Source organism: Mercenaria mercenaria, chromosome 10 (genome assembly GCF_021730395.1).
Source record: "Mercenaria mercenaria strain notata chromosome 10, MADL_Memer_1, whole genome shotgun sequence".
NCBI lineage: Eukaryota > Metazoa > Mollusca > Bivalvia > Venerida > Veneridae > Mercenaria > Mercenaria mercenaria.
In genome coordinates this window covers 18090834-18116171 of record NC_069370.1, presented here as the reverse complement: position 1 = coordinate 18116171, position 25338 = coordinate 18090834, and the positions used below count along the sequence as shown (strand labels likewise).

Here is a 25338-nt window from a genome sequence, read left to right as displayed (position 1 = left end):
TTATCTGGCATATTTCACTAGGAGATAAAAGGTTAATTAATGATTGATTTCCCACATCAGTATGTGCATTAGTTTTGTAATTACAAGATATTTCGTCTGCATAAATCCATACTAATCTTCTTTGTTTATGTATCAATTATTTGTTTCATTTTATGATAATGTTCCTAAGTTAGCATGTTGGTTTTTCGATTTTATTTCCAGAAACTTAATCATGTGCATAACGATATGAGGTTGAAAAAATGAATTCAAAATTAGTCACACTATAAATAGCACAACTTGTTATTCTATGATCTATTCTATCGTGTGGAACGTTAAAATCACTATATGTATTGAATTTAAGATATTAGTTTTACTACTTTTATCAGAGCTTGGAATCTTAATTCATCTATCGCAAGTTTTCATAACAGCAAAATAGTTTTGTCAAACAGGAACAATAATGGTCTCATTTAAACATATTCTACTTTTGTCTGGATGTGTCATGGTTATAAACGGACAATTAGAAAGCCGGCTAGGATCACCGCATAATCCGCTGGAATGTGCTACTGTGCAGTGCCAAAAGCCAAACTGTACGAACCCGATATCTCCTCATGGAGCATGTTGCCAAGTATGTCCTCCTACTCGTACATTGCCACCTAATTGCGCTGCCGTTCTTTGTGCTCAACCAGACTGTTCATACGCTGTTACACCACCAGGGGAATGCTGTCCACGTTGCCAAGGTAATGTTGTGTTTTTTTTTTGTTGTTGGGTTTGACGTTGCACTGACACACAACTATAGATCATATGGCGACTTTCCAGCTTTGATGGTGCAGGAAGACCCAAGTGCCCTCCTTTCATCATTTCATCAAGAGCGGGCAAGTGGGTAGAATCACTGACCTTCCGCAAGCCAGCTGGATGGCTTCCTCAGATGAAGAATTCAACGCACCGAGTGAAGCTCAAACCAACATCGGTAAGGTTATCGGTTATTTGAAGTCAACGACATTAACCACTCGGCCACGAAGGCTCCCCCCCCCCCCCCCCTGTCAAGGTAATGTATTTATTTACTTTGTCTGTCTGTGTTGAGCGACCTGTGGAATTTCCACTCTTTCTATTTTGTTATAAAAATGCAATGACAGTTACATAAACTATGTTTTGGAGATGGATTGGAGAGTAAGGTAATATACATAATGCGTATATTTCATCTAGATTAATATACAAAATTGAAATGCTTTAGAGAACGCACGTTATTGTATTGTTTAAATAACTGTAACTCAAAATTTTGATAACGTATCTTATTAAACGATAGGTGCAAACGTCATGGATTTTACGCAGTTTCAAGCTTTTGTAATTCGTTTGCTTGGGTATTGAGACCATCTGCAGTGCAACAGCGTAAGAGCTTACAAGGAATGTCTCTGACGCTCAATGCTCTAAGAATTACGAACCTGATTTGAGATTACCCCTGCTCAGTGAGGTTTATTGCATAGATACAGTTTACACCCAACATTAAAATCTCGACTTCAAAGTATTTATAAATATTATTTTCAGCACGTATAGAGAGGCAATCATTTTTATCCCTTGTGCACAATCGATCACTCGTTTCAAAGCCGAGTCTTAAACATATGCACAAAAATGTTCAAATGATCGCGTTTACACTTTGTGTAGTTGACACAAAAGTACGAAAGCTGCTTTGAGAAAAAAGTGCTTGATATCCCGTTATAAGTGGAAAACGTTCTCTTATTTACGATGTTTTTTTATCATGATATTATATGTTCTCCGTATTAGAAAATATTTCTTGCATATGTGAGATGAAACGTCGTTCATTCTAAAATTAATGACAATAATGTTCGAATATGGGACAAAGTCTTGAAAGACTTCAAATTTAGTTTATCCCTTTAAAGTATTCGCTATTGACTTCCAGCAATTTCCACAGTCGAGAAATCCAAGAGGAAAACGTTGTTAAGTAGTCTCGCCTTGGTATGGTCTTAAGTAATTGAAAAATGCCACTCCCAGTTGCTTTATTAGATAAATATTTGTGCCAAACCAGCCTCTTTCTAGCCTTGGAGAGAGGAAAAAGTCACACAAGGGCTTAGGTCTGATGAATACGCGTGATAATATATTTGTAGCACTTTTTCATCTCTCAGAAACGTTTGAACGATGGCACTTTTTATCAGCTGTTTTTCTTTAAATGCGTATTTACTTATTATTATATAGGTTGGTATTATTATGGCTTTAAAGTCAGTTAAGTGGTTTTATTTGACATATACGATAAATAAGGGGCGTATTTCATTATAACCATGAGTTTCTGTATATTTGTCTCTTCGGATTTTAGTTTCAAAACCTGGCAGATGTCCGCTTCCCAGTAGGTTTGGAATATGTGTAGATTTATGCAGAGACGATTCCAGCTGCATAGGGAGACAGAAATGCTGCAGCAGTGGTTGTGGTCATATGTGTATGCACCCTGAAGGCAGAGGTGAGTAAAGTTTATTTTAACGACCATTACAGAGTGTGTTGTAGGTGGACTTACTATGCTTTTGGGACAGAACTCGGTATCATCAGATGTTGTTAAATCTTACCAGAGTTTGTACGCCTGTAAATCATAGTATTCATACAAATTATCTTTCAGAAAGGAAGAAAGGAACAAATATACCAGATAAGCAATTCCTTAAACACTTTTTAACTTTACCATAAGCATAGATTAAATTAGATTGATGTTGTCTGCAGCCTTTGTTCAGTATTGGACTGATTTCATGAGCTGCCTTTGTACATCCCAACGCTTAATTTTCCAGCGTGGAAGTGGAAGATGTCGCGGGGGAGGATCTAGACCATTCTATACTGCAAATTAAACTGCAAACTATTTTTTTTTCTTACATGTTACTTCCTATAACGTTGAAATACTTTACTTTATAAAACAGGGAAATGCCATGGTATTGTGTGTCCTCCAATAAGATGTGCCAATCAGTATACACCTCCGGGGCAGTGCTGTCCAGTGTGCAGACCAGGTGAGAGTTCCTTATCTAACTAGCACAAACGTTTGTAACATAATAAATCCTTTGAAAGTAATGGAACACACCCAATCACAATAGTAACAGGAATATATATAAACATATTTGAAATGCTTAAATCTTTAATCTTTAAAAAAAATGTATGTTACTTGCAGATGCATGGGTAGTTGTAGTAAAGCATTGCCATTGCCTTTCTTTCTTTTATGAAAAAAAAGAGACTGTGTATTTTTTTCCTGGTTAAATATTTATTTGTAAAGAGTCCTGTTGACATAAAAAATTAAGCTGAATGTCTGAATCGACGACACTTATACTTATTGGACAGCTGAAATTCTTAAAATGGTTACAAAATCCAGCCGTAACTGGAAAGACAATCTAGAAACCTACAAATAAAGCCTCTAAAGTTAAGGTTTATACTAATTTACCACCTAATCTTATTAAAGACAAACTTGTAGCTTTAATTGAGAAAACATTTGCAAGAGAAAATGTTAATTATCTGGCTTGCAATGAAACTAGAGCATTCTTTTCTAACAGTGCATTTAAGAGATACAACCTATGGAGTTGTGATCAGGTTTGTGAAGCTCTAAAGGTTCTACTAGATAATATATTTATCAAATTTGGCAATAAAACTTACAGACAAGTAATTGGTATCCTGATGGGAACCAAGTGCGCCCCCTTCATTGCTGATTTATTCTTACACTGTTATGAACGAGATTTCATGCTTAGTTTATCCACTGAGACACAATTTGAAGCTTTTAATGGAACCTCAAGGTATCTTGATAATATTTTAAATATGGACAACCAATATTTTTCAGAAATGGTGAAATATATTTACCATAAAGAGTTACAGCTTAACAAGGCTAATACTTTGGATTTAGAAGAGTCATTTCTGGATTTAAATTTAAGAATTGTGATTATAATCTAGAAACGAAAATATATGATAAAAAGAACGATTTTAATTTTGAAATTGTCAACTTTCCCCATCTTGATAGAGATACATGTCCCTCGAGCAACATCATACGGTGTCTATATTTCACAGCTTATTCGTTTTGCAAGAGTTTGCTCAAAGATAGATGATTTTAATGACAAAAAATCCTCATGTCACCAAGAAATTGTTACAACAGAGTTCCCATTATCATAAGCTACGGAAAGCTTTTAGTAAATTTTACTACAGATCGTCTGAACTGTTAGAAAAATACAATACGACCCTTAAAACACTTTTAAAACTTGGACTTACACACCAGGAATACTATGGAGATAAAATTCGGAAAATTAAACATACCCTTTATTTTAATCAATTTTTTGTAAAATTGGTTAAAAAGTTTATAAAAATAGGATACGATGCGAAAATCATGAAGCACAGTGCATATTTAGTGATTGACCCCTCTACAGTTAATTGCTACGCTTCCCTATTTGATGGTGCGATGACTAATAATGTGTAGGACTCCATGATGCTTTTCTCCTAAATCCTACATACAACGGACGGAGGGAGTTGATTTTTGTCTTACAATTTTCTTAGTCGTGCCCTTAAAAGTTAGGCTCTTGTTGCTCTGACATCAGACAAGTTGTTGAGTATATTTGTGTAATTGAACCTTAAATTTACCTTAATTTTATGTTTTTCTTTATTTATCTGTTAGTTTTGCACTAATGTTAGGGCCTTTCCAGCGGGGATTTTATTTACATTGTGTTGTTTAACTTGTTGATAATAGGGTAAGTGAGAGGTTTGCATGCCCTAAACGCATTTAAACCCCTAGTTTCCTTTATTTAGGTTACTGACCGTTCCAAGGCGGTGCCCCTCTTTTGAACTGGTTGTTTTGTCTGTCTTGTATTGTCTGTTGCGTATGTTTTCTTGTCTGTTGTAAGCGTTTTTCCTCCGCCCCACTCCCCCTATTGCCATCTCTTTTCCCTTGCATTTACGCTACTTTTTGCATTCCCTCCCCCTTTACTTTCAGTAAGTTTTCGTGGCTCCTCTTTGTTTTGGCAGCAGAATCACAAGACGGTACTTGATTGTATTTCCTACGTGTGGGTGCGTTTGTATGCTTGTGAGTCTATAACGGTGCTCTACTGTTTTTTTATGTGTTGCTTGTTCGTTTTTCTATGTTATTTAGTTTATCGTAGTTGTGTATTTATCTTTGGTACATGAGTGTCTGTGCTATTGTGGTTTACATTGTAAGAACATGGCATTAACTTGTATATTCGTCCTTGTTCAAAATTCCCCTTCGGATTCCTCCCCCACCCCGATCCCATTTCGCCCCTTGCCGTTTCATTCCCCTCCATCAATATTTAGCATAATTTAAAATGTACTTGTTGGATGTTTGTAGCAACCCGTCTGAAATATTTTTCCATTACAGCTTCTTTTTGTTGTGGGCCTCCTATGTAAATGCGTGGCTCTAGGGCTGTGTTTTTGGTGCTCTGTACTTCCGAGAAATCTACCCTTACCTAATATCTGTTTTAGTCATTTCACTATATGCTCGATTTAAGTGATGATGATACTTTTAAAATAAAGTTGGAAGCAAGAAGATATTCAGTTAGAATAAATATTTTACAACAGATTGAAGAGGAGAAATTAATGTATACTGTGATATCTGTTAAAATATTCACTTAAAAAAAAGAGTTTATAATTGACGAATGAAAATACTTTCCCTATATAATCTATTGCTCAAAATTTTATCAAAAGGAAAACCGATATTGGTTTTCATGTTATTTTTAAGAGAGCAACCAAATATCATATGCCAGTGAAATATTATAAAAGCTGGGGATGTTAATAACAGTATGAAATTATGAAATTCACGATTTTATATTTCAAGCCTTCGCGTTCACTTATAGTGAGCTATTTACTTTAGATGCATATTATCAAGTTGTTTGCCGCCTTTGATGATTTATTTTGTTATTCTTTTTCTGCTTTGATATTATATTTCCGTGTATCTAGTGATCAAAAGTTTATATATATCATTCTAATATGGCTAACAATGCTTTAATCATCACAACGATGTTATGTGGACGTCACGTCAACGTGATATTTAGCGCCATGTACGCATCGAAATAGCGCTTTCAAATTTCATGAAATATTTTAATTAATAACATGTTTTGAACGAAATGTCACATTGCACAAATGTTTTGATCAATTTGTACACATACTGAATTAGTTATTTGCTTTGCTGAATAATTCGCAATAATTTTTGCTCGAACTGAATTCTGCCGCAAGACGTATTACCGTTTCCGGCCCTGGCGTGTTTTAACAAATACCTACTACTGGCGCCATGCTTGCGCGAAGAAACAGTTCCATCATATTTGATATAAATTTTACAATAAAGAATATATTAGAATCGAAATAATTTATAGCAAAACAGTGCTTTATCACTATTTATACACTCGGGCGGTAATACGTCGTCCGTGAAATTATTACGCCCGACGTATAACCGCCCATCGTGTATAAATAGTGACGAAGCACTGTTTTGTTATAAATTATTTCTTAATTAATATGTCGACACATATTAAATAGTTGTAAATTTACATTATATTGATAGGAAACACGAAATAATTGACACGATTTAACATTTAGTACCAGGATATAACTATATTTAACATTTATACCAGGATATAACTATACATAACATTAAGTACCAGGATATAATTATTTTTAACATTAAGTACCAGGATATAACAATAATTTATCTGCTTTTTAGCCTCTTATCACACTTCTGGTGATAAATGAATTAGAATAAATTTAAAGAATATAGCCTACGGTGTCATTTCAAATTAATCTTTACCTGTAAAATCTGTCAAGTCATATTGTGGACCAAAGAAAGCTTGTAGGTTTAGAAGTTTTACGTATTAAACCTCTTGCATATTCACAGCTCAACAATGATCTTGAAGAATAAGTATTCATTCAACTATGAAAATTTGACTGCAAGTTCAGATCTAATGATATATAGATAGAACGATTAAAATGTATAGACTAGACTTATGGGTCTTTGATTTTATCAAAAATCCTAGTATTGCGGGGAGCGATCTAGGACCGTAGGACCGTCATTGTTCTCTTGTTCTTCAAAAGATTTTGGAGGCGAGCACTACGCCTTTGCCACAATTATTTCTTTTTAGAGTAATAACGTGAGTACATATTTAACAACATAAGTATGTCGACACATTCATATCAAAATGCGGAATACACCAAATACCTTTTTTCTAGATTCATATTCACATTTTCCAACCTTTTACAAAAATGTCTCTAAGTTTACATACATTGACTTGTATACTAATTATATCCTTATATGTTGTTTCACAGACAGACCACGTATTTGTGAAAGAGTGAGATGCGCAATACCTAGGGGCTGCGACACATATACTCCAAGAGGGAGATGTTGTCCTGTCTGTATATCAGGTTTGAAAATCTGCAATTCTAAACAAAAGAAAACAACATGACTTCGTTCTGTTAAAGAAAGTGTCTGCAATTGACTTTAAATTCATTATGATTCCTGTATCATATTTCGAAAAAGGCCGCAGATATATTACGTACTAAACTAAATAACGCATAAGACGTGTATGTTCAATGGACATATATTGCAATGCGATATTTAAAAATGAATACGTCTACAAAGTGCATAAGAATAAACAGCCCAGTACTAATTATATAAATAATCAAGTAATTTCATATGTCCATGTGTGACCCAAGGACTGTTGTTGTTTCCCTAGATTAATGGCCAAAAGTCTAGCCGACTACCCGAGAACATATAACTTGTTTATACAGAGAAACCCTTTGGAGGGACAAAAAATGTGGTCTTTATTGGCATTTGGTCTCTAATCGCATGTTGAAGTATACTGTAAATGATAACAAGGAAATAAAACCAGCGATCTTTTAAAGAGGCAGGTGACCTCTATTAAGAGGTTTTACCGTAAATGACAAAACTTTTAAAACTTGTACAGTACCACTTTTCTTATATTTTGTAATTCTTTGTCATCATATCACATATAGTATGTTGTCTTCTATAATGACTTTTACCTAATATATATTTTAACAGATAGACCGCCTATTTGTGACTTCGTGCGATGTGCAAGACCTAGTGGCTGTGTTGACACATATATTCCAAAAGGAGAATGTTGTCCAGTCTGTAAAATAGGTACAGTATTTTGCAAACGTACACACACAAAAAAACAACACAATCTCGTTCAGCTTCTTATTTTTAGATACAAGTGTCATTTTATTCACGTCGAAAATTGACTCAAGCAAACACACAGTACAGGAAATAGTACTTCAACTTTCGAAAAATATTACATTATCGCGATTTTTATCAAGAATACTTTATACATGTTAGACCTTTTTTTAACAATAGCTTCATGCATCGGTCGTAAAATATTGCTTCAGTATGTAACATATATATTCCACGCCAGTAAATGAGCGAAAATGTCCGCAGTTATTAAACCTTGATTTATTTTGAAATGTTGTATTCCACCTTTTTACAATGTAACATCTTTAAGAGGTAATGTGTTCTTTATAACTGTTACGCCCATTATCAACCGCTTAATTGAAAAGCGCATTGAATGGAATTCATGAACCCATGCGACTAGAACATATAACAGCAATTCTGATAATTCATGCAAAGAATGTTTATATATCAAAAATGTAGTGTGTTTTTATATAAATTTCTGTATTTCATTTTTTTTTTTACAGTATGAACTATTACCAAACTTAAGGTATATATATCAAATGTTTAAGTACATGTCAAACTGAACCAAGTGTTCTAAAGTCATCTGACCTTGATTCTTTTAAATGCGTTTACTATAGCGAACCATATAATTTGATAACGCTCATTTCATTTGTCCTCATATCATAATTGGCGCAAAGCTTTATGACGCCACTTGCTCGAATTCGGACATGGGATGGTGGTTTGCTACTCCCCGCCCCTTCCAATTAACATATATGTACCCTTGCCCTTTTATGCTTTACCTTCTGCTTCCGACCCCACCCCTACTTCCCACCTCCCAAACACACCTAGCTTCTACACCTACATTATGAATGCTTCATTTGTCGATCTGAGCGTCGATTCTACACAACAAAAAAATTGAAATGTACAGAGATATGGATGACATTTACAATATAACTTTTCTTTTTCAGGTTTCTTTTTATCCAGACAGGATTTTACGTAGAACATTTACGTACCATTGATAGTATACTGACTGATTCCTACCTTGTTTTACAGATACACGACCACCTTTTTGTGATAGAGTTAGATGCGAGAGGTTCATTACCTGCCTTGATGAGTATATTCCAAGAGGCGAATGTTGTCCTGTCTGTCGAAGAGGTATTTCAACGTACAAATTCACGCAAAAACATATTCTCTTATTTCGAATTCGAAGTGCCGCTTCGTTTCTAACATAAGAAATAATATTCCTTGGAAATAATAAAGTGTGACTTAAAACAAACAAGGTGATGAAGTTGACCTTATATTCACTGATGTCTCACAGAAGACCAGATTAGAAAGAAACAAGGATAAATATCCAACTGGGAAAGCGACGTTCTAAACACCAAACCAGCATGCGGACGCACTCACTAGCAACACACATACACATACACACACACATATAAACACACACATACGCACATACGCACAAAGCTAAAACACTTGGACTAAACGAACAAATCAAAGAACACAGTAGGTCACAGCCTTGGGACACCATCACAGGGGTGCTTTAACCGGTTTATTGTGCACAAAAAAACATTGAAACATACAGTTACAAATTAACATATGTTTGCTTTATAATATATACGTTATAGCTTGTTAATCTTATTACTAAAATTGAAAAATAACAGCTCCGAAGCAAATAGTATGATCTTACCAAACGTTGACTCGAACCACATACACACGCGTACCTAAAGATTGTTCGACTGAAAGAAGAGAAAAATTCTAGATATCGGGAAATTATTGCTATAATACTTAAGAAGACATTGAAACTTATTCACTAGTGCCAGATTATATGTCATGGAAGCACGTGTGAATTAGTTGGTTTCACTATTTCTTTCATTTAAAATTGAAAAACGTTTATAACGGGGTACGAGGGGTAAATTGCCTTAATTATAAAGTTTTATATCTAACGCCCGTTAAGTACTTAATCCTGTGTGATGTACTGGTTAAGGACACAGGAAAGTTTAGCTAGGGTTCGATTTCAAAATCGGACAATTGCTTTGTTTTTCTTCTTGATCTAACATTTTTTTAAAGATATAAGAAACAAAAACTCATGTTCTAACGTTCAGAATATGATTAAATTTCAAATTTAAAGAGTCAAAATCTGGAGTATGTTCCTTTTAAGATGATTACCACTAGTGTAGAGCTGATGTCTTTAGAAAAAGAATAATATTTACTAAAAAGGACAAGTTACTCTCGATTAACAGAATCTAATTGATTTTTGTAAAATATTTAAGGTTTTGAAATATTTGTCTTTTATCTTGTTCTATAGGTAAAGAGTGTCACCGCGTCTACTGCCGTCCGCTGCCGTGTCGGAATCAATATATACCTCCTGGGCAGTGCTGTCCGGCTTGCAGAAGACGACGTGAGTTGAAAAATAAAACTGTGAATTAAAATGTTCAGTGGTATATAACGAAGCAATCCGGCATGACATGTATACCGTAATACATAAAAAATCACACCTTTTGTTCGTTGCTATCTGGCAAAAAAATCCAATATGACATTTGTAACGTGGTATAGTGAAATCACGCCTCTATGTGCAGCTGTCTAACGAAGCATCTATATCATGGCTTATTCAAAACATATATTTTTGAGCAGCTATATAACAAAGAATCCGACGTGACATCTGTGTCATGGTATTTGTAAATTATGCAGATATCTATCACAGCCGTCCAACGAGACATTTGTATCATTGTACTTTTAAACCATATATTTTCCGCAGCAACCTAATGAAACAATCCGACTGGCGTGTTATATTCAAATTATGTCTTTTTTGCACACTTAATTACAAAGCAGAATGTCGTTACATTTGAATCGTGGTATATTCGGAATAATTATTCCTGCATAGTTGTCGAACAATTATCATATTGTAGGGTTTCTTAAATTACGCTATAATATTACAAAGCAATGCGACATGAAGGGTATTCAACTTGCGCATTAGCTTTCTGCAACTGCCTTGCCAAGCTCTCGTTATCCTTAAGATTTCTGCCTTTTGATAACATTTTAATTACTTTATTACAAAATGAGCTGGTGTTGATGCCTCAACATTTTCTTCAAGATCAGATTTTAAACGTTTGGGTAAAACGTTTAACGAGCACAGATGTTTTATGCAATTAAGTATGGCTTCTTCAAATCGATGAGTTACTGGTTCGTTAACAAACATGAAAACATGCGAAGCCATTTGTGCATAGAATCATTTGTATGAAATAATGTCACACATAGAATCAATTTCAGACGTTTAAAAAGGTGATTTAATACGATAGTTATAAATAGACTTTGGTCGACTGGCCCTTCGCAAATTACCTCAGTCTCACACTCCCTCGACATAACAAGGACAGGGTCTGACAACCGCAGTAAATTTATATTAAACGATTTACTTTCGAAACAGAACATCTGTAAAATCCAATGTATTTGTGTTATATTACACGTGTTTTGATGTTTTTTTATATTTATTTTAAACATAAAATGGCTTGATAATAACTATGAGTGTAAAATCCAATGTATTTGTGTTATATTACACGTGTTTTGATGTTTTTTTATTTATTTTAAACATAAAATGGCTTGGTAATAACTACGAATATACTCAGAAAGTTACAAGCAAAAACTACATATATACAAAACAACTAAAACGATACTCTATTGTTTTGTTTATATTTAGTCTCAAAAAAGGGAAGAAAAAAGGCATGCACTTAATCAATATGCAGGTAAAATGTTATGAGTATGTCAGAAAATATCCTTGTTTCCTCAAATAGATGATAGAGAAAGAAACCAGTTTGAATTACAATGCCCTCAGAATTATTGTGCTATTACGAGGGCCTTTGCTATTTGTATAAATAATGTCGTTTCCTTAACTATTACGAAATAACTTTGAACTATTGTAGTCTTTGATTGAACGTCATGTCCCATTTATTCAGCAACTTTGGACATATTCTTTCGTCTGATAATGTACAAAACATTATATGCTGTAAACCTGGTAGGATTTCCATTCACTGCTTGAAATAATATTTTCTGTCCATTTCAGGGAGACCAGACTGCAGCAGGGCTTTATGTGCTCAGGTATTCTGTAAAGGAAGGTACATTCCCCGAGGAAAGTGTTGTCCAATATGTCCACGCTATATATACTGATGACGTAATTTCTACTTTTGTGAATATAGTATACACCATTTCCTGCTGCTTGCCAACAGTCATCTGTAACAATATTCTAGATATAAAATGATTGAAATGTACCCACAGATGCGTATTCTGCAAGATAGACGAACAGTGGAAACTAATAAATTTGTTGTTGACATTTAACAGCTCAGTTTGATGTGTAAATGTTTCAAACTTATCAGGTCATGTTGGCCTAACGAGGACAAGTGTCGTCATATGTCCATCTGTTATTTATTAATGAATCATTATTCATGTAGACGAACTTTTAAAGTTAGAACGTCCGCTTGATTTAAAAAATATATGTGAACACTTTTTCTGCAGGCCAGTTTATATTCAGATTCAGTCAGTCAGTTCGAAATAAGTGTCACGTGTTACTTGAAAACACACATGGAAGCTTGGTTTGTAGCCATAATTGCCATTGTCTGTAAATGTTAAAGATATGATGTCTGTCTATTACAACCTATAGCGTACTTTACCGAATTGAATTTTAATAACTAATTTTGAAGCAGTATGCTTTGCGTATCATTAAGTTAAGATGTGTCACACAATAACGGTGCACAGTTTGCTGTCGTAAATATTTTACTACCCTAGCAAGTAGTAAAAGGCGAATATTTCGGCCTAAAATTATTTTGTTTACTATTACAACTATTCCAAATATTGCCAAATTTCTAAACAGAAATTGATTTTTTACCTAAAATTATTTTATTACTGTTTTCCATGGAACTGTCATTAATTGATCACAGAAATGTTGATTACACTGTTACCTGGCAAGCATATTTTAGCAAAGTGAGTCACGCCAGACTGTTTATCTGTTTTATCTGTTAGATTGGACTTATTATTTTTGTTTATTTCAGTACTAGTCATGTACAGTCCATAAAATAAACAAACGTGTTTGTAAACATGGACGGATCCAAACGGAAGGGGAAGAAGCATTTTATAGAAATATTCCGATGGCAAAATACAATACATATCCGTGTGTACTAGTGTGTAGTTTATTTAAAATTGTTTGAAATATTGATATGATATCTAAAATATAATAGGGTTATTATAACAATAGCTCGATCCGGGATGCTGTATTCGGCTCTCGAGTGTGATCCGTCCTTGCAAAATCCACGAGAGCCGAATACAAAATTCCAGATTTAGCTACTGTTGTAATGACCCTTTTATTATATACCCCCATCTTTTTGTTTGTTTATTTGTAAAGACTGACATCTGCCACATAGTCAGAAAGTATCGTGTTGACTACATTATATATGCCTAATAATTATTGATAGTTACATGTGTATCAATGAACTGGGGTCAAGCATTTAACATACGCTAAGATATGTAAAAACGTGCATTAAATTATTTTGTCTACTGACTCCCATTGACATGTGCTGAAACATATGCTAATTATGACACTATACACTGGACAATTAGATTACCAGAGACCATTGAACACACACTTTATCAAGTGCCGTCAGTAACGTCTGTATCAATTTGTACTACTTATATGACTGGGTAATGTTTTACAGTAGTGTGTAAGTTGCAACTATGGAATATCTATAACTCTTGTTAAATGGAATGCGTATTTAGATGAAATTCAATGAGGCTACACTATGAAACACCCATTTGTACCACATTAGTGACATTCAGTGTTCAACAAACTTACCTTAAGTCTTCGTCTAATGTTAGTAACAATATTGAATATTCCTTGCTTAGCCATGGCCTAAAATTATGTGATTTATCGCAATATGTACCTTACTGTTATAAAATGTGTATATGCCTGTTTGTATTGCAAGAGTCACCAAGAAAAAGCGCTGAAAATAGCGCGATATGAGGTTTAGTTGAAAGGCATTTAAATCCCCACCCCCACTTTATATATACTACTGCATTATGAAAACCCACTAATTGTCTAACTTATAGTATATACATAAATGTCCATACATTGTACATTAATTTCAAATGAAAATTACGTATGTTTGTGTGTTCTGTTTAAAAACTAACATAAAATTGCTTACCCAACCCTTATTTTTAAGCCTAATTTAGCATATTTTAGGTAAAAATAGTAATAAAAAACGACAATATAGTAACAAAGTACACTAATATCGCATGAATAATATAACCCTTTGCTTATTAAGTGGTTAAAATGTTTGAAACTTAATTGTGGTGAGTAAAAATAGCGAATATGAATATTCTCTAAGTATTTGTAATTGGATTTTTCAAACTTTGCATCCAGATTGAACCAAAGGAGTAGCAGTTCCTGAAATTAGAGACCCTGATAAACGTTTTGGTATATAAAACTTCCTGTTGCAACACGTAGACCAGTTCGGTGATCTAAACCTCTATTGATTTGCAGCACTAAAGAAAAGTGTGCCTTATTTACAGAAAGACAATTTAATACGTCGTACTGGTGCATTTATAACTCTTCTACTTAACTTAAAATAACATGTTTATGTATATTAGTCTCAATACTTCAATATATATCAAGGCGCAAAGAACTTAATTTCTGCTTAACACAATAAAACCAGTTAAGACATGAGTTACTGCCCTTCGCATAAGTCCAGAATGCAATTTAAACACAGCATTTATACAAGAAAAGGACTTGCTTCCATAAACAGCTATGTTATAATTGATAACAGGCTATATGGCAGAATCAATAAGTGTACTGTAAACATCAAAGGAATCCCTACCGATGCCCTTGCAATTACAAGTCCTAATGCATGGCTAGCACTCTAAGCTACAATTTCAGTATAAGAACGAATTCAATACTAAACCAAGCAAGGTAAATGAAACTATCACAAATCTGGATAGTATCTTGACCACATTTTTGTATACAGTCTGTTCTACTGTGTGAATTTGGTTGAAAATGGACCACTTTACTTTTACTAGTCAGGGTTGATTTTCATGTCATTCCTGCAATACCAGTCTTATAGTATCTTTAGCAAAACCTGCTTATCCGCTGAATTTTCAGCTAGTAAGACAGTATCATCAGCATATAACATTATATAAAAATTTTCATTATTCATAGTTATATCTTAACTACATGTTTGTAAAAGTACACAGCCAGATCATTAATATATACGTTAAATAACAGAGACGACAAGGTACAAACTTGTCATAAACCACAGTGTGTTTCAAACCGGTATGTTTTGAAACCATTTTATCCCAACACATTGCAATACAAATTAATAAATTTTCTTGGTAGCTACCAGCATTCTACCAGACACGCCGTAGTTGTTGAGTCGATCCCAAAGCTTATCCCTGTTAATAAAATCATATGCCTTATGGAAGTCGATGAAGGAGAAACTGTGCTTAATTTTTGTTTTGTTTTGTTTTGTTTTGTTTTGTTGGGTTTAACCGACACAATCATAGGTCAAATGGGAACATCTTTGATGGTGGAGGAGGACTCCGGGTGCCCCGCGTAGCATTATTTTATCTCGAGCGAGCACCTGTTTAGAACCCCCGACCTTCCATAAGCCAGCTGGATGGCTTCCTCACAAGAAGAATTCACCGTCCCAAGTGAAGATTGAACCCTCTTCAGTGAGGGACAAGTGATTAAAAGTCAGAAACCTTAATCGCTCGGCCACGGAAGCCCAATGTTTACATATATTCTGAGTACTAACTGTTCACATTTTCAAAAATGAAATGTTTTTGACAGTTATGGAAAAACGAACGACTGAAAAATACTCCGTCAAAGTGTATTCCTTATAGTGAGGTTTTAAGCCGCTTATCCCAAAGATTTCGTCTTGCGTTACTTTTGCATCTATTATGGTGAAATCAAGTTTTCAATGGGAGGACTCAATTCAACTGGCTAATATATCTAATGAAAGGTACAGCATTCAGGCCAAGTGCCCGTCCTGGACAGTACTAATATCACAAGACTGCCTTTAAATCATGAACCACCGGTAATTTGTGTCGGGGTAGCAAAGCGTATTGTCAGCGACTTTAACCATTCGGCCACAGTTGACTCTGTAATTTTCATCAAGTATTTAAGCATGTTACGAAATAGTTTAACCTAATAAGAGTTAGTTGTGTAACAACCAGCAGCGTTAATATTTATAAAGAAAACTTGTATGATGTATATATTTGTTCGGTGTTTATGTTAATTATATGTCTCTTAAAGAGCTTTAAAGGATGTCGCTAATGACGTCGATGTATATTTAAGAAGTTGTTTTTCTGAATTGAAGTTGATGCAGTTGAGACGATATGACTTTTATTACTATAATATATTGTTTTAAAAGTACAAATTGTGAAATGTTTACGTTAATAATTATGATTTCTTCATATTATGTCCTGTACCTATCATTTATCAACGTAGATGATTTGTGTGAATGTCATACAGTGTGAAGTACTATTTAATCACTTTCACTTTTTATGTTTGTCTATTTAAAAACACAAACAACGCAACCCTATATAAAGCTTAATATTTTTTTTTCAGTTTATCATTCTGTCGTGTCTTGTTGTAAGAACTGATAAGCACATAATCACATTAAGTTAAAGGGTTTTTAAAAAAAAATAACTTGAATATTGGATACTGTTCCGAAAATATTTTATTCACAAATTTATTTATTAATTAATAATTACAGTCATGCTTGTTTTGGCTTACGCTATTTTCTTGGCAAATTGTATCATGCTTTTAAATGGAAAACAATACGTAGGCCGTCAGCCTATTTGTGGCCACGATCTCTTTCCAAATCCCATCAGAAGTACAGGAATATGCTGCGATATTTGCCCAGGTAATTTTATGTTTATAAGATGACCACTAGTTAAAATGTAATACAGTAAAATATATTTGTATGTAGTAAATGTTACAATAAGAAAATAAAATGCTTTGCATTTTCACCGCTTAAGATATAACTTTTTTAAAGCGAGTCTTTCCCTGATTTCGTATTTAACAAATGATTAAATTGGTTTAATATTCATGTACTACCGTTACGGTAAAATATTTTTGTATGTAGTAAATGTTATATATGTAATAAATAACTAAGCGCAAAATAACTTGTTTGTGAATAGGTTTAAGAAACATTTGCTTTGGATTTTCACCGCTTAAGATAAAAAATTAAAAAAGCAAATTACTGTATATATAACTTACGTACATCAATAATAATTATAATAATAATAACAATAATATTTTATTTAAAAAAGGGTAAAACTCATTAAATTTCATACATGACATACAAATCTTATTTTCAATGAATCGCCCCTAACAAACACAAAACCATTTACACATACAAATGAAAATGTTCCTTTCATTCCACAGGGCAGATTTGTAAATGACGATAAACGCATGTTAACAGTCACCTAACAGTCAAAGTCTACACTGTATAAAAGAAAAATTCTAAGTAAATATTTAAATGCTGTACTAGCATTTCTAGGTACGACTCATACCAGCACAATGAAAGTTGACTAAAATGATATAGTGTCATTTTGTATAAGCGAATGTTATGATCCACTAAGCCAATTGCCTTACGGAGATCTAGGAATACACTACCAACTATTTTCCTGAGTAAATGTCCTTTGTTCATTTATCAATTAACACATAAGGACCGTTTGGCAAAAAAGCATTTTTTTTTAAACTAGCCTGAGTTGTGTGTAATTTGTCAGTTCTATCGATAAATTGTGCAGCTGAACAGTCTTTCAACTTGATAAGATATCTATTGGCTGCGCACTCGTGATATAATTTCTTCACATCTGAACTCCAAACAATGATTTATTCAGCGACAAATCACTTAATGAGATGTGTTACTTCTTAATTCAATTGAGATTTTTAAAATTTTTATTTAACATAGTTTCCAGTGGCTTAAATAACTGAGTGTTAATGGGTAATTTAGAAACAATATTTGCAGTGTTATCATTCAAAGCATTTACTACTAGTATCATGCTATCTGTCGAAGTTTTGTCATTAAGAAATGATACAACTCACTGAAATTTCTTTTATTTGCTTCAATAAAATGTTTGAGTTTGTTCCAATTGAAATAGCGTTGTTATAAAAGTTCAATTGAGCAGAGCGAATTAGTGAATTTACGTTGTTATGCCAGAGCTTGAAAATTTAAATCTGTCCCTAAATATCCTAGCTTCATTACTGTAACAATCGTACCACTGCGGCTCAATTTGCCTTTTTATACGTTTAGTCGTGGAGGTGAGGCGCATGGTTTGCAACTATATAATTTAGAACATCATAGAATATATCAAGGGTATCTTTACTTACGTCTAGGTTAGCTCGACTTAAATTTGCAAATGCAATGCGAATTAAAACCAGTTATGCTCAGTAAATTTGAGCTGTTCAATAAGTCAAAATTAGAGGTATAAGAATTTTCTATAAAGTCAGATCAAGTACAAGACAAGTTAATCCGATAATCCAAACTGTTTTCAGTATAATAGAGATCTAATGTACAAGCACTGCTTGCAAGCTCATAGAATTCAAAATAATCACATCGGTAATCGAACCGCGCCATGAGAAAAACAACATAGTAGGTTTGCGACCAGCATGCATCCGCGCAGTCTGGTCAGGATCCATGCTGTTCGCTAACAGTATCTCTAATTCCAACAGGCTTTCAAAGCGAACAGCGCGGATGCGCAGGCTGGTCTGGATCCATGCTGGTCGCAAACCCGCTATGTTGGTTTTCTCATGGCCCGGCTCAATTATTATTCGATATCATACTGTAACCGTATTTTTTCCACTGCCCATAAGTCTGTCTCTGATTTTCCCTGGACCTGAATGCTGAGCCTTGTGACATTGGCGAATGACGATGGTTAACTGATGAAGTTATTCTAATGGTCATATTTATGTAGTATGTGTACCGTTTGTGAACGTGTAGGTATTTAGTTTTTATTGAGTGTATAAAGATGGGTTTTCCTATCCGAAATTATATATTTTCCTCATCCAAGTTACTCTTTTTGTCAAGCACTGGAAGTTGTGTACAGGTGTAACTGTTTTTTTTTTTTGAGATATATAATATTTACCTGCATTTGATGTCACTATCGCATATGATTCTGCGTTGAATGCAATTTTGTTTCCGCCGCAAATTAATTTCTGTAATTTGAAGACTTTTTCTTGTTGCTGCAAATAAGGTTTTCTCCTTGAAGTGCGATCTTCATTTATGCGGTATTCTCTTTTTTCAGCTGCTCCAGTTGAAATTATATTATTATTTTGACTTTTTCTCGTGAATGGCGCTAAATCCCTTTTCTTTATTTTCCGTCATAATTTTGTTAACATTTGTGTATATGCATAAATTTTATGTCAGGTGGTTTGTTTTGGAAGTCTCTTTTTCACGATATCACTTTTATCATATTTAGAAATACTTTGTAAGTTATATGTTATATTTTAACGTTATGCTTTGAAAGTGTTGACGTCACTTCCTTTGCAGGCTTTGAGTAGGGGCTGTTTCATACAATGATAAATGAATTCATGAAAATTAAGCCTTAAACTACATATTACATAATATAAGGAAGCGTGTGATAAATAATTAGTTTTATAGCTTCTTTAGGCTTTTTGTCTTGAAAGTAACCCACATCATGCAATTATGTGTATAAAGTTTCAATTGGAGTTAACACACTTTTATATGGACTCTTTTATCTGAATTCATCTTGTTTGGTAGGTAACCTGTGTCACCGCGTCGAAGAGGACAATAATCGTGGGCGTAAGCAATATTGTGTGTAAGGTTAGAAAAATACACATTTGCATAAATGTAGGCAATATGAATTTGTTGTTGCTCTTTGTTGTTGTTGTTGTTATTTATCCTAATTGTTTGTTTTTTATTTTGTGTCTTTATGTTGAAAAAAAATATAATAAGAAATAATAATAAGACAAAATGCGCAGTTATTTAAAAAAAATACGTCAAATAAGTATGTACAAACAAAACAAAACAAAAACTGCACTTACTGATGTTTTTCCTTTCAGCGAATCTCGAAGGAAAGAAATTCAAGATTAAAGTCGTACAAAACAACAAATTTTGGCATTTCGACGGAGGTCATACTGTCTTGAAAGCAGTTACGTCACTTTGGCAACCAAACGATGCTTTTGTCAAATTCATGTTTGAGAAACAACCAGATGGATCATACAAAATTAAGGTCAGATATATATCAAAGAAGACTAATTTTATATTTGAAAGGCTTCAGTTTTACCATACTGATAGAAAAACAGGTCAAGGACCAAAAAATGATGATTATCATATATAATAATGCAAAATATTTTACAGTTTTAAAAGCATCGGTTTAATCATACGTTTTTGACAGAAACGCAAGCTTACTACCGAAAATAACAGATTTGAAGGTACATAATTGAAGTGTTTATACTCCGAAAGCAATCAAAGATATGAATACACCACAAATGGAATAGCCCTGTTTAATCAAACGTTGTTAAATCAAAACAATAAGTAATAGTTATAGTATGTGTGAGAGTGTGTTACCAGGATATATCAGAGCTAGGGGTACATTGAGGGTATTTTTCTCTGCACATATCGTCGAGGCCGGTAGGCCGAGACAGATATGTGAAGAGAAAAATAACGAGATGTACCCCTAGCTCTGATATAGCCTGGTAACACACGAGCACTACATATTATAACTGTTTTATCGCATAGTTTATCATTAAACTTTATATATTATTTTCATTTAAATTTGTTTATTATTATTTTTACTATTTTGATTCCCTTTCTGCGCCTCGCTGACTGAAACACTAAAACTTCTGTTTTAGAAAATGTGTTCCCCAGATACAAGTACCCAACAAATTTCTGCATTGGTTTTAAATCTTTGCATTTCATTGGCCAGACATATTGTAAAACTTGTTGTTTTGTTTGTAAAAAAAATCAAAGAAAAAGAAACATTTGAGAAATCTCAGAATTTCATATTATTTCATGTATTTCTGAATTTGGCAATAACTATAAAGTTTTTGAAATATTCTAGTTTATTTATTCTTTTACTTTATAAATGTAGGTGTTTGTGACAATTCTTTCTCTGTGAACTGTAAATTGGAGCTAAAATCATCTTTTCTTTGAAAGGAAAAAATTATACTCCCTTGATAGGACCTCAATAGAGAAAAAGTGTTCCGATATATATCGGAACAGTTTTACTGTGCTGATATATATCGGAACACTTTTTTTCTTATGAAACTCCATAGAGATTTCCGTGTTGATATATATCGCAACAGTTTTGTAAGATATCAGCACAGTTTTGTAGTAATAATGTGTGTTACTATGTATAACATGCTGCAAAGATCAAAGGAAAATTGCCGCACTATGCGATAATGAATACTTCAGGAAGGTTAATCTTTTCAAAGCCGTGAAATGATCGTGCAAAGGAAGCACATGTAATTACAATAGACGAGTTGAATGTTGACAATTTATTTGTCACGGATGTTAAAGAGGCACCATAAAATAACAATATCTTTTTGTGTTTCGATGATGGTAATTATACATGCTTTATATTGAGAAAATAAGAAATAATAAGTATCTATAGTACAACCTCTCTTATGCAAAAACCTCTCTATAACAACATCAATAAAATTTCCCTAAGCTGAAATATACTATCAAGTTTACCTCTCCAGAACAACAACCTCTACATAACAGTCAATATTTTTATCTCCCTAAGGGTGTTGCTCTGCAGATGTTGCTCTGTAGTTACAAACTGACAGTGATAGATATTGGCCAAGACAATGTGTTAATGGTCTTAACAGTTTATTGAGATAATAAGGCAATATGTACATAAATCAGCATACTAAGTTTAATTTCAATCACATTTTGTTTCTTCAGTGTAAGACAGTTATTCGTCTATAATCTTAAACCTTTGTTGAAAAGAGATTAACTGAATAAGTTATGAATAAATAGATGAAGTTGTGAAAACACATTTATTCAGGAACAGCCTAAATTGTAAACCTGAAAACTTGTAGTATAGCTGTATATAACCTTTATTAAAAGAATGATTTTAATGAAGTTTCAGCGGGCAAAAAATGTAGGTCACTACGTCGTGGTTGGTCTTTAAGTAGTGCAAGTGTTTACTATTTGTAAAACTGTGAGCTATATTGTGTTTTTGCTAATCAAATAATTTCTGTAGCGACTTCTTAATTTACTTTCAGTCCGTTGCAATGCCTTCTATCTATATGTACGATGGCTATGGTGTACCTAATGCACATGGGCAGGTTCTAAACGGTAACGACCAAACCGAGGACTACCACATGCGTTACATCGTTTCCAGAGACGGATCGAACTATAGGATACAAACAAAAGCTACTAACCGATATGTTCGGTTAGACCCAGACCAATACGTTTCATCTAAGCACAACATAATTGATGACAGGTCATTATTTGAGTTGATGGAGGTGGTGTAACGTTTCCTTTATAATGCAGTTGTTCATATTTCATGAACGGAAATATTGGCTTTACGTCATTTATTATTATTATTATCATTATACCAGATTTATATTTATCCGGAATATTTAGAAAAAGCCTGGATTCTGAATGCGGAATGAACATCATTTTATGATTTCATTGTTTCGAAGCCCCAAAAAGGGTTAATCCTTTTATTCAATTTCTAGACTGATAAACGTTTTACAAACTTACATATATGCATTCACATCTTGTGCAATTAATATTCAAGAATCGTTGACTTTAACGATGTTACTATATGAAATCTAACATATGAAATTGTGATGTTCTATGATATTGATATTTAGCAAATAAAACAAAAACAACATATTTAAAATATCATGCAAAAGCAAATAATGAGTTTGCGCTGTATAGAAATAGGTATATCTCATTTTCTGTATTGCGAATTAATTACATATTAATAGTACAGAGTATAAATAGGAAAACATAAACAAAAAGACTCACTCAACCACTGGACAGTCCCAAAAAGATGTTCTTTATTTCTCTGCCATTTTTACAAAAAGTACAATTTGAATTGTCTTTAAAACATATTTGAACAGAATGTCATTTGTTCCTAAGATTCTATGAACTATTCTGTATTGAAACCATGACGTCTTATGTAATTTTACAAGGAAGAAAAAATATCACTTTTCTTCTTTGAATTAAATCACAAGGTTTTGCTCCCATTACAATTTACATGAAGGTTCATGTATATTTGTCTTTAATATGTTATACATTGGCTAAGACCCTTTCGGATATTCAAAGATATTACTGAAAATTGGTGGAACAAATGGTCGTATTACTTGCTTCTCAAATGTATAATTCTTATAACATAACCAGAGTCCACAGACATACCTTCACATGTAAAATTCTGTTTGTTATTGATTAGAATTTATTAATTTACAACCATTTCATACAGTTGTTAAGGTGTATACTTACTTGAGTCTACAGTATTTAAAGGCAGCTATTGCAGCAAAAACCGCAACACCAGGAACACTTATTGAAACCGCCAATGCTGTAAACACATGGTTAAATTGATTTTGGTTAACATGTACTATTCTGTTTGACATCCGTTTAAGTGAAAATGCGTCTGAAATTCTAGTAAAAAGATGTCTAAGTACAATTTATGTTGCTCCTTTTTCTTTCATTTATATCAATGAACTATTTATTTTCATCGGAACGTTTTATGAACATTACAGGTTTCAGACAATAATGTATTCCGGAGGCAGTCATTTTGAAAATAAAAAAAAAACGCCATTGATACACTTTTTCAGATATTCATAAAAATGTCTTCCTCTGCATATTAGGATATTTTATACTTTAGTCAAAATGGACGAAAGTTTCTTGTTGCAATTGCTTATGATTTCACTTTAAATCGTAAATATAAATTCAGTTTTTATTTTAAATTAATAAAACCATTCACTTCGTATCAGGTTACCACAGGAACAAAATGAAAATGATCGCCACTGCATTTGTTTGCATTTTTGGTCAATGTAAATAAATCTTATACATCAAAGTATTGATTTAGACGATCTCTAAAACAATGTAAATCTGAAGTTTTCTGTTTTCACAACTGAATTTATAAAATAAAAACGTATATTACGAATTATGTCATCCAAACTAAATGTAAAACAGAAAACAGAAAGCGGAATAACTTGTACTTGTATATGTAGTACCAATCGTTTAATCATCCAAACCGGCAGCATCAAAAATATGCAGTAATATTTGTGATGTACATGTAGCACCTTGAAATTATAAACAGAATGTGTACAAGATAAAACAAAAGTATTGTTATACTGAATTTACAATTGCATTTTAAATAATTTAGCTATGAATAAGACTAATGTATTTCACTTAAAAATCCGAGTAAGGTGGTATGGCATTATGAAGTATGATCAATTTAGTTTTCAACAAATCACCCTATTTAACATGATTCTATATAGCAACTTTGAAAGGAAAGTATATCACAATACAATACAATATTTTATTTAAAGTCTCACATTTCATGACATTACATATACTCCCATATTCATAACATATTCATGAAAACATTTCTAAAAGAAATATGAAAGACAATATTATATATAAAAAATAAATAAAAACATAGACAAAAATAAAACATAAAATATTTACGTATTAAATGGCACTGTAAGATAGGTATTCAATGTTATCCTTTTTGAACATCGAACTGATGACAATTTCGTGAAAGATGTTTAAATGGTTTTATATGACCTACACAAAACATAATCAGCAATCAGCTCATTAATAGTACCAATTCTTACATTATGAAAAATCCACACACATTATGATTTTACTTTTAATTAATCTGCAAGAGTCTCTGGGTAAAAAAAAAAGAACTACTTATTACCTGACTGAAGTCATTTAATTGTATATCAACCTGCTCTGCTGTAGCATCTATCTGACCTTAACATAGCCAAATTAATTTTATATACCCAGCAGACCTTTGAATTGTACACAAAGTTTGGTATAATACCTACAATAACTAATAAAGTAGAGAAGTACGGGGGTTATTAAGTCTACCATGTACACCTCAAACCTTTTTATATGAACCAAGTTGTTCGGAAGGACCAACTCTTTCAAAATAAAAAATGTACCTATGAAGAAACTCTATTGAACTATATATGATTTTACTGTTTCCATGGCAACCGTTTAGTTTTGAAAATGACAGTCATA

At 33.1% G+C, this 25338-nt stretch overlaps 2 protein-coding genes across 2 annotated transcripts; both read left to right on the top strand.

Moving 5' to 3' along the window:
* Positions 1–208: 208 nt before the first annotated feature.
* Positions 209–13273, top strand: LOC128559796 (uncharacterized protein DDB_G0274171-like). The gene is made up of 8 exons (XM_053552371.1): positions 209–716; positions 2306–2446; positions 2889–2975; positions 7261–7356; positions 7994–8092; positions 9173–9274; positions 10428–10520; positions 12177–13273. Exons 1-8 carry the CDS (start codon positions 437–439, stop codon positions 12278–12280), a joined length of 1002 nt encoding a protein of 333 aa, XP_053408346.1. The 5' UTR covers positions 209–436; the 3' UTR covers positions 12281–13273.
* Positions 13274–16722: 3449 nt separating this feature from the next.
* Positions 16723–23767, top strand: LOC128559797 (uncharacterized). Its single transcript, XM_053552372.1, has 3 exons — positions 16723–17022; positions 20187–20356; positions 22356–23767. The coding sequence occupies exons 1-3, from the start codon at positions 16875–16877 to the stop codon at positions 22605–22607; spliced, it is 570 nt and encodes a 189-aa protein (XP_053408347.1). The 5' UTR covers positions 16723–16874; the 3' UTR covers positions 22608–23767.
* The last annotated feature ends 1571 nt before the right edge of the window (positions 23768–25338 follow it).